At 42.2% G+C, this 10,260-nt stretch overlaps 1 protein-coding gene across 1 annotated transcript; it reads right to left on the bottom strand.

Annotated features, from left to right (window-relative positions):
* Positions 1 to 5,385: 5,385 nt before the first annotated feature.
* Positions 5,386 to 8,575, bottom strand: LOC128711711 (forkhead box protein O1-like). Its single transcript, XM_053806594.1, has 3 exons — positions 8,277 to 8,575; positions 6,749 to 7,049; positions 5,386 to 6,498 (listed from the first exon to the last, which is right to left on the bottom strand). The coding sequence occupies exons 1-3, from the start codon at positions 8,573 to 8,575 to the stop codon at positions 5,386 to 5,388; spliced, it is 1,713 nt and encodes a 570-aa protein (XP_053662569.1).
* Positions 8,576 to 10,260: the final 1,685 nt, after the last annotated feature.

Raw genomic sequence — 10,260 nt, 5'->3', positions numbered from 1 at the left:
CCACATCATTCATCAGCCGCACCACCCCGTTAACACGGCGGTACCGATGGGTTTCACTCCGGCAAGGATGTGCCTTCGGTCGACCGTACGATGCAACCAGCTGCTAAATGCAGCGGACCTTTGCGCGCGCCAAGAAAGTTTCGTTTTTTTTTTGCGCAGTTTTATGGGAATTTTGCACGCCAACCTGATAGGTGCTACCGGAACGTCTTTGTACAGGTTGATTGCTTGTTCACTTTCCTTTCTCTCCGTTTTTTTTTTGCGACACTTGACTATCGGCGCACTCCCACGGCTAACTTGCACTGTGCGTATCATAAACAAAATCGCAAGGATATAAATTTAATATAAAGATCTCGTACCGGAGCTTCCCTGAGTGTGCTCGTTCACTTATCATGGAAATAAAAATAACCACAAGGAAGCCACACGAAAAAAAAACACACAACATAAACAACACAAAGCAGCTCAACCCCACTCAGTAAGGAAGTGAATAAAAATTAACTTAACCATCCTCAAGCGCTATCATAAAAAATGTGCGCAAAAATAATCTAAGTATATCAAAACAAACTTGCTCAACAGAGATTAACGGTGCAAAGTGTTTTGCCTGTTACCAACTTCTTTAAGTACGCTCGCGTATTCTACCTTTAGTCGTCGTAGACTCTGCTTTTAAGAAAGGAAATAAAATCAATGGACAACTTGGCGCCTTTATCTCTTCACCTCTCCTTAATGTTAAGTGCACTTTAGGTAAAATTTTCGAAAATAAGATTTCACACCGTTCCAGACCACGTTGTTGCGTTGCTGCCATTCGATAAGCAATGAAACGCTGAATTTATTAAACGCCATTTTTTTTGCATTTTTCAACAAAACAGTGAAATTTTACACAAGCTAAATGGTTTATATTTCAGCAATACTGTCACACAAAAGTGTAAGAAATGGAAAAGTTGCTAGAGTTGAACTTTTATGCATTGACTGGGAAGGATAATTTTATTTATTTGAGTTCGTAAAAGCTTCAAGCCCTTGCTGGTCTTTTCATCTTCTGCAAAGTGAAGTAAACGCTGTTGACTAAATGTGATATACCTTGTTGTTTTTAAATACACTTTCGATAGCCATCAACATATTATTTTATGTTCGTGATGTTCTTTGATGCAAGAACATACATACAGTTGTAAGTAATTCGTATTTGGGTCTCACTTGAAGCCTACCATGCGCCTCCATTGCATTTTGTACTCTGCTTATAATTTATTTTTAATCTGACTTTAACATAAGTAGGCTATACAAAATCATAAAGTATGGTTTTATTGTTTTGGTGCATACATTTGCACTTTGCTTATATGTTTACAGACCAATAGATTTAACGAAAATTTCTATTAACTTGCAATCAAATAAGTCATCGTCAAGATTCCAATAGATGCACTATGTTTGTCCAATATGCGCGATACTTCAGTCTGGCAAACACGTATAAGAAATTACTTACAGTCAACCACAACGTTGCTTTGACTAACTGGCTAATACCATAAAGACATGCAAAGCAGCAAACCCGTGGCCATACACGCCAAATGACGCAGCGAAACATTTATCACTCAATTTCTTACTATTGACGTACGGTTATGGTTGCTATCGGATTGCATACAGGACATGCCTGAATCGTACACATTCGCATACGAATTGGTTCCCGGCACTCTACACAACTATCCGCGAAAATACTCCGTGTTATTCCCCATCACCTCAATGTGGATTATTTCGTCTTCGAAAAGACGATTCCAGCTTTCCTTTCGTTTTCCAATCGAAACCTACCAGGTACCGGGCCTATTCTGGCTGTTGTATTCGGCCTGGTAGAAAAGAATTTTCTAAACAAACAAACCATCATCGTTGCATCCAATCAGCAAAAAGCACCAGTACCAACGACACACGTGGAAAACATGTGCACGCAAATCTGAACACGGCGGTAGGTGTTCTTCCTTCAACCGGGTTCCCAGGCCCCCGGGCCACCTTGGTGGAAACTTGGCACCGATTCAATCAGCACAAAATAAGATAAATAGAGCGAACAACAAACCGAAAGCCGCCAAAAGCCAAACAGGGAATGGTTCAACAATTTACGGCCCTGCCGTATCTACCCGGTAAACACTGTAACGGGGTGCGAGCTCGAAAGAAAAGCGTCTTTCACTGCATACACTCACCCGCACTCACACCTCTATTGTTGCGTTTCGTTTTCTTTTGTTTTTGTTTTTGTTTTTGCTTTTTTGCTGCTAACTGAGACCGTGTGTCGCGCTAGCGGGCCTTATGATTGATTGCACATAATTTACCCGCTAAATCATGTTAATCGCCCATCGCTGATTTGGGTTGTTGAAATGGTGGCTGTTTTTGGTCGGTTTTCTATGGTGCGTTTGATGGTTCAACAAACAGAAAATGGGTGACATTGTTTGGTTTTGTTTTTGTTTCATATTAAGACTATCGAAAGGTAAAGGACACAGTTGTGTTCTGTGTGTTTTTTTGATGTTTGATTATTCGTTTTTTATAAAACAAATCGTATTTTTTAATCAAACCCCATGTACATGTATAATTCCATCGTGGTTTTTTTTTACACTTTTGTTCAATTTACCAACATAATTAATGGTTTTTATGGTGGCTTTCCAATACGGCTAACGAACTGAAAATTTCGTTTCAATTAATTCATTTACAACTTGAGTTTGTTGCAATTCTTCTTCGTTTCTTTGTCACTTCATAATATTTCCAACACCAATAATCTATATTTAATAAAATTAAAAGCAAGTGTGTTGCCATGCGAAAGTTGTACTATTTATTCGACCTCCTTATGAGTAAAGTGTTGTTCAGTTGTTACATTGAAACATAAAAACAAAAAAATTCCTTTCAAAAACTGTCCCAGATCCCGTAAGATCAAGCAAAAAATATAGACATTGAATCCAGATTTATGTCATGCCCGTTGGAGGCAAACATTTTACGATAATTTGCTTACGCGTTTATGCTTCTCATGTTTCAGTCGCTCCACCTGCACTGTTTTCTTGTGTATGAGTGTGGCTGAATGCGCCTCCAAATCAACAGCGCCAGTTGGGGGCCTAAGGGTCTCTTTTCCGATGGAATAGTTCTATTTTCTTGCTCTTAAATCCGATCATGCTATCCTTCCATTTTTTTTTCAACCAGTCAAACCACTTCCTGTTGATATAGTTTTCCCACACAAACACATGCGCAATGTTACTATTTTATATAATATACAAGCAAAATAGGACGGATGTTGAAGATGTTAAATCATTGGACATATATTTATACACCAACACACATCACGACGGCTGACGGCTGCCCAAAACGGTAAAGCTAGTTTGTTTGCTGTATGCAGACACCAGGGGCGGCAAAAATAACTAAATCTTTTAAAACCTAAAGAAATCGCTCAATACATCGCCCACCCGCGGCAATGCCGATTTTGCAACCCATGCAGCTCAGCTTCTATGGACGACGATTCACATTGCGCACACCCTCCACTACTCGGGGTGCTAGTTTTTTTTTTTTTTTAGTTGTTTTTGCTGCCTGGACCGACTTGACATTCAATTCCCTTTTTCTTCCGATCAGCGGTGACCCCGCTTTGCCTACACGCGCGTTCGCTCAAACACGCGAGCCGCACACAAACTTATTTCGTGAGCCACCGAACCGTACCGACCGGTGGCATAAATCAACTTTATTAGATTCGCCCCATGAATAACGAGCGAAAAAATCGAATTTAGAACCTGAGATTTTTAAAACAAACTTTTTCACTGCCATCATCGTTACGAGTTTTGTACAACACCGTCGTGCTCCTCTCGCATCAGTCTTCCTGTTCCCCTTCCCGCAGGCCCAGCATTCCAGGGGTGAATTATGATAAATCGAATCGGGCAGGAAAATGGCACGATGTGGATATTTGTGAGCTGAAACAACACACCCAAAACCGGATGATACTATTTCGATCGTTCAACCGTTTCGCATAAACGGTTTACACGCATTGATAAATCGGTAAATATAGGAGAGAAAGAGAGTTCCTTTGTCTCGATTTTGTTTTTGGGAACTGAGGCTTAACATTTTTAATGTTAGCATGAAAGGGGTGAGAACAATGCGGAAAGGGAAGTAAACAATGAAATTGAATAATATAATCAACATGCTCGATTTGTTTCTAATTCGTTTTGGCAACCATTAACATATCAGCTAAATGAAACATAACTGAAAATATTACTCATTCAACTAAGTTGTGTGGTGCAACGGTTAGCATGTTGAACTCTGAACCCCAAATTCGAATTCAAATTTAGTAAAAATCTCATGTAAAAGTTTTTTTTTATTACGACTTTATGAATCATAAATCAATGAAAAAGAATGAGGTCTATGATGGCAAAGCCATATTTACCTAATATAGCATAATATTAATATAACCTACAATTAATGCTTCGATTGTTCGTCTAATAAAAAAGAACTTTCAACTGCTCGACCAATGTCAACACTAGCAATTTTTTAGCTTGTTTGAGTTTATCTCTGGTTAGCTAGTATCTCTCATATTTTAGAAAAGTTAATACTTTTATTATAGTTGTATTATTAAAAAAAATATTAGGACGCTTTGATGAAATTTATTCATCAAATTACTGCAGTAAGATCGTTCAAAAAAAAATGTAGCTTTAAGATTTCGAGTAGAATTAAGTGAACCTTGCTACAGGAACCAACCTGATATCTGTTCATCACGGATATTTACTCTAATTTCTGACAGATACCGGCTTGAGATTTAAGCTTTTTAACTTAAAATAGCAAATACCTTCTTTCAATGAAGGAGGCGCCCGGTGGTTCATTTCTATCAGCGACGATCTTCATACGATCACCAGCCAGGAAAGTGAAGGATTATAAAACCAACTTGTTTGCAGAATTAAGTGCCGGATATACTTAACCACTAATGCATCTCGCCTCGGAATAGTCTGTCACCTACTTGTCACCGGAAATAAATGACCATTTATTTACTTGTCACTTGCAATAGTAAAACGAGCACGTCCCAGGACATACACGTACGTACGTTTCAATTTACTGCCAAATTGGACAGTACCTTTAAAAAACTGCCAAAGGAAAGAGCAGAGTGGAAAGAATAACAAATGATTCAACAAATGAGAAACCGGATGCAACCGGTAGGAAATCACCTTACCTCGAGAGTCACCCCTCGCCAGGCTGTCATCTTTTTATCGTCCAAACGCTTACAAACGCTCCACTCATCGGTTGACCCATGGGCCGGCACAGTAGCGCGTCGAACGAATTTATTTACGAAACCCCATCCTGACTAGTTAGTTTGTCGACTTAAGCTACTGTCAACACGGTGCTGGCCACCGCGCTGCTCTGCCTTCCGGTACCGATGGTGCGAGATGTAAATGACCGCCCTTAGTCCCTTCGCATAATACTTTCGATGGTGAAATTGCTCGACTTTAAGCCACCGACTTTCGTGCCTAGTACGAACCGCTCCATCGCTGCAACCGGTGATCCAACTTTCGGGCTTTCGCGCTGACGGACAGACGCCGGCTGGCGTGGATTGTTTGCACTGGGACCCTTCGTAACGCCCGGCCTGCAGGACTCGGGCCGTGCTGCGGATGATGATGTGTATGCCGACGGTACGAAGGTACAGATCTCACCGCTGACTCCTGCCGGCATCGGAAGTGTCAGTTTCGATGCGCTTTCAGGTGTACACAAACCGTCACAGGGTGAAGTAAATCCCGTTTGATCCGGACTGACCGTTCCGTACATCTCGCCCGAGTTGGAACTTTGCCCATCGGGGCTGGTGACAATGGGGGCGTTGGTGTACGAAAACGGTGACGTTAGCTCACAGCCCCGTACACGCAAACCACTCAGCTCGCCGAGAAGAAAAGCGTCCAGAGAGTGAGCCGTCAAGCGTACCGACGCAGGGAACTGTTGTTGGTCTAAGCAATTATCACTTTTCCTGCTTCGTGTGCGTTGCACTGAAGGATGACGCTCGCCGGCAGGATTTAATGCGCTAAGTTCATTTTCGTACTCCCCCTCGGAAAGTGTCCCGTTCGATGGGTATTCCGTGAATTCTTCGTTAACTTCATCTCTGTCTCCCGTGGGAGTCTTTTCGTCAACGCAGCGCTTGATGTGACATCCCGGAGGAGTCCAACTGCCACCCGGTTTTCCTTCGTCCCGAACGTTCTTATCGGCTAATGAAGTTGCGCCGGGGGAAGATGCGGCATCACCTACCAGCCCGGACAGTAGCGCTGCTGATGATGTTGATGATGCCCCGTGGACATAGGCAGATTGGTGATGGTAGCAACCGGAACCAAGCAAAAGCACACCCGGATCCACCAGTTCGGCCGACGGTTGTATCAAATCATTTCGCACTATCAGATGATGAAGATCGGTGGTGCCCTCGTTTCGTCTATTGCCACCGATGGTTCCGTGCGGCAGGTGCGGAACCGTCGACGTACTCATAAAATCTCCCACCGACGGACCGCTCGGTGGAAAGGCCAAAGCAAACGGAGAACCCTGCGAAGAACAAGACGGAATGGACGAACTGTAAATAGAAAACCCTCTACAGTTGGGGCCCAACACGCGTTGGAAAACCGCGATACTGCATACGATAACCATCGGCAGTTTGTTGGAGGGACGTTTTTCTCTTTACCAACATCGATGAATGCTCCTTCTAAGCCATGTGTTTCTTTTTTTATTTATCTACCACATCCGGCTATCTTCCTTTTTCTGCCACACACCACCACCACCGACACGAAAGCCTCACCTGAAAGTGGCCGTTCAGGATCAATTTGGCGTTGCGCTGTCGGCGGGTACGTCGGCGCCGGTAATTGCCCTGCTCAAACATATCGTTGGCCGATGGGTCTAGCATCCAGTAGCTGCCTTTACCACCTGCTCCGGTACCGCCACCACCAGCATCACCGGTAGACGATGAATCGTCTGCCTGCTGGTTTTTACCGCCGGTACCAGTCTTGTCCCGCGGCACCTTAATGAAACAGTCGTTCAGCGAGAGATTGTGCCGGATGGAGTTTTGCCAGCCCTGGCGATTTTCGCGATAGTACGGGAAGCTGAAATAATGCGTAGAACAAAATGCGACGGGGCACGTGTGAGCGAAATTCATTTCAGTCTAATTAGATGCATAGCTAACGCTAAGAAGATCACAAAATACTTCAATCTTATTGTTTTAATCTTCATCAACTTCAGGGCATAAGTTTCCAGAAGTTCAAGTACATTTACTGAGGTTATTTATTTAAATTTATCTATTTATCAGATATTATCTTCAAGCCAATCAATTTTGTAAAATCATAACCTTTCGTCAAGTTATAGTAAAATTTATAAAAGTGCTGTCTAAAATCAATTTGAACTAAAAACACAGACTAAAAACTACGAAAACACTCTAAAAACTCTCTGTCTAACAAACGATATCAATATCAACTCAGTAGACAACATTATAAAAATTATCCAAGCAACCGCCGACCGTCCGCATGTCGCTTAAACGATATCCATTGATATCAGCCTTTTTACCTTTGTATATTTAACATTCGAACATGTAAATGGCAGTGCTGAAAACATTCTTTTATTTTTATCATTAAAGTCTACTGTTATTGCTACTGCTACTATGCCATTATTATTTTCACTATTATTATATTTGGGAGGGTCCGGTGGTGTATTTGTTGCGGCAGGCCGTTCTTCACACAACAGGTCCGGTACAAAATCTCACCAGAACCAATCCTCCGTACGCAGGACTGATTACCCAGCTACGAGGAATTAAAGTCGAAGAAAACCGAAAATGGCAGGCATAGACCTCTTGAGGTTGTTATGCCGATAAAGAAGGAAAAGATATTATCATTATGGGACCTTTTCCCTGGGGGGGTTTAAATGATAAAACTTTTGATAAATAAATAACTCTTGATAAAATTATTTATGAATTTATTGAATCCTTTTCGGGCAACACGATCGAAGTGTAAAAAATTCAAAACGGCCCTACTAGCTGTCATTTTTAAATCCACGGATAATCCAACCTGCGGATTATCAGCTCCGGATAATCGGGTGTTTTACTGTAAAAGGCGTTTGTCATAGCTCAACCACTAAATATTGTTTAAACTCTTACTATTTCCGTGCAAAACTTGTGCATTCTTCTTATGTGCTTCATTTTTTAAATAACCTCATTCCTTTCAGTCACAAAGTAGAGTTTAAATCAATTATCATTCAGTTTATAAACAATTAAACAATATAAACGAAAATGTATAAACAATGAAAGAATTCATGCATGGACAACAATGAACTCCACTTACTTGTCCATAATGTACTTGTAGATGCCACTGAGCGTTAACCGCTGGTTCGGCGCACTGCTGATCGCCATTGCAATGAGAGCGATGTAGGAAAAGGGTGGCTTTTCCGGTCGATGGACGGATTTCAGGAACGAAAATGGCAATGACCAATTGTTCAATCCAAAGTACGAATTACCCAGGGTAGCCGCGCTGTGCTCAGGGTGCTGCAGGTACCGAGCGCCGTGCTGACTGAACAGTGCCAAATCGTGGTTTAGACTTTGTATCTGCTGTATCGCAGCGGCATACGAGCTGTACGGTAACATTGCGTCGTTTGTTATGAGATTTGCAACACACAATAAAAAACTATCCGTTCTGTGATTTTAATGATGAATGTTTTACTAGCTATAACGCGATCACAATTAGATACAGAACACTAGAAAGTAGTACAGTACAGAGCACAATACACCAAACAATAAACACCAGCACCTTCGAAATGATTCACACGTTGTTACTCGCAAAATCGATCTTTTTCGCCGAATGTTCCACTGCACACGATCACGGACATGCGTCTTACTCGAGATCAAACGAGCGACTAAAATCCTTCCGCTCCGTAACCGCACGTTGAGAGTTTCCTCAACGCCATTGACGCCGGTCGGTTCGCGCATCGTTAACAGTGACTTACGCCCCCTGAAGATGATGACGAAGATCCAAAACAACACCGCTCCTCAAGGGCGCAAAATTCCCACCCGATCCGCCCTGCCCCGCACATCCACAACACGCGGCACACACGATCTATTTATTTTATGCAAAACAGAAACAACTACTTTCATCTTTCATAAACACAGCAGCGAGCAGCGATTTTCGCTTGGGAAAGGATCTACCAGGGCAGGGCGGCTTGTCCCGCAGTCCCCGACGAACGCCACCCTGCCCATTATTTATGCTTTACACCACATCGAAAGTCGTAAACGCATTCAGCGTGCACTGGTGCGCGAAGAAGCAATGGAAATTTGTACCGTTTTATTGCACGGCTTTTGTTGGCTGCGTATATTACCGCGTCTCTGGCGTGCTCTCTTTCTGATCTTCTGTTTTTATGGGCCCTTTCCGCGGAAGTCATCCGATGCGATCGTCGTTTGCGCAAACGGCACAGCATGGGACGCTTGCGCGCGCACGTTCTGCGCATCCGATGTTTATTACGGAGGCGGACGCGACCCGCGGTTTATGACTTCCTTTGCCCGATTTGCCGCCACCGATCACGGATCGTCACGGTATTGGCTCCGCCCATCTATTTATTTAGAATGCGCCTGGCCACAAACGGTGATGCTGCGTGCTGCGGACGATCCTTTTCTCTGGAATGCGTGTGTTTCCATATCTTCCCAAGGTAGGATGGCAACTGTTTCGCTTGAATAGATGTATGATTTGTGGGTGATTGTAAGGGATTAGCACTGGTGCCACTTTTAAAGCGGAAGCAAAATTTCGTTTCGATATGTTTTCATAAGCATTAACAGATAATTTATCGTTTCGATCGTTCTAGAGGCGTTGGTTGGTTGAAAACTTGGTTGGAAAACACCAATATGTTTCCTATTTGGTTGTAAAAAATGTGTTCCAGATTTTTGTGTTCTATACTTTTCTGATGTAAAAACTCGTTAAGAAAGTGACGGGTTGAAATAACATGCTTAATCTTAATGTGTTTTGCCCCAGTATCGTTGAAAATATTTTTAGGACAAAAAGAGGTTTTAATTTCAAACGTTTGCCATTGAACACCATGATGCTTTGGTTTGCTTTGCTTGATACATTGATACTTTTTTTAGTTTGTATAGCAGATCATTAATATGCCTTTCACATTAAACACGATATCATTAATTATATGTTCTGTAGTTATCAGATGCTACAGCTCTTCACTATGTTATGGTATTTATTACTTATGAAGGCTATATTTGGTTATCACAATGTGAAAATGACGAGCGCACTTTGATTGCACCATCATTAATCGTAAACAATCAACAAATTT

This window comes from Anopheles marshallii, chromosome 3 (genome assembly GCF_943734725.1).
Source record: "Anopheles marshallii chromosome 3, idAnoMarsDA_429_01, whole genome shotgun sequence".
NCBI lineage: Eukaryota > Metazoa > Arthropoda > Insecta > Diptera > Culicidae > Anopheles > Anopheles marshallii.
This window is presented reverse-complemented; position numbering and strand designations above follow the sequence as displayed.

Bases quoted from the DNA above. Each gene is read 5' to 3' on its own strand.
- LOC128711711 (XM_053806594.1), bottom strand. From the start codon at position 8,575: ATGTTACCGTACAGCTCGTATGCCGCTGCGATACAGCAGATACAAAGT. The intron at 7,050-8,276 runs GTAAGTGGAGTT...GCATTATTTCAG, and splicing joins TACAAGTACATTATGGACAA to CTTCCCGTACTATCGCGAAA. The intron at 6,499-6,748 runs GTGAGGCTTTCG...TGTTCTTCGCAG, and splicing joins TCCTGAACGGCCACTTTCAG to GGTTCTCCGTTTGCTTTGGC.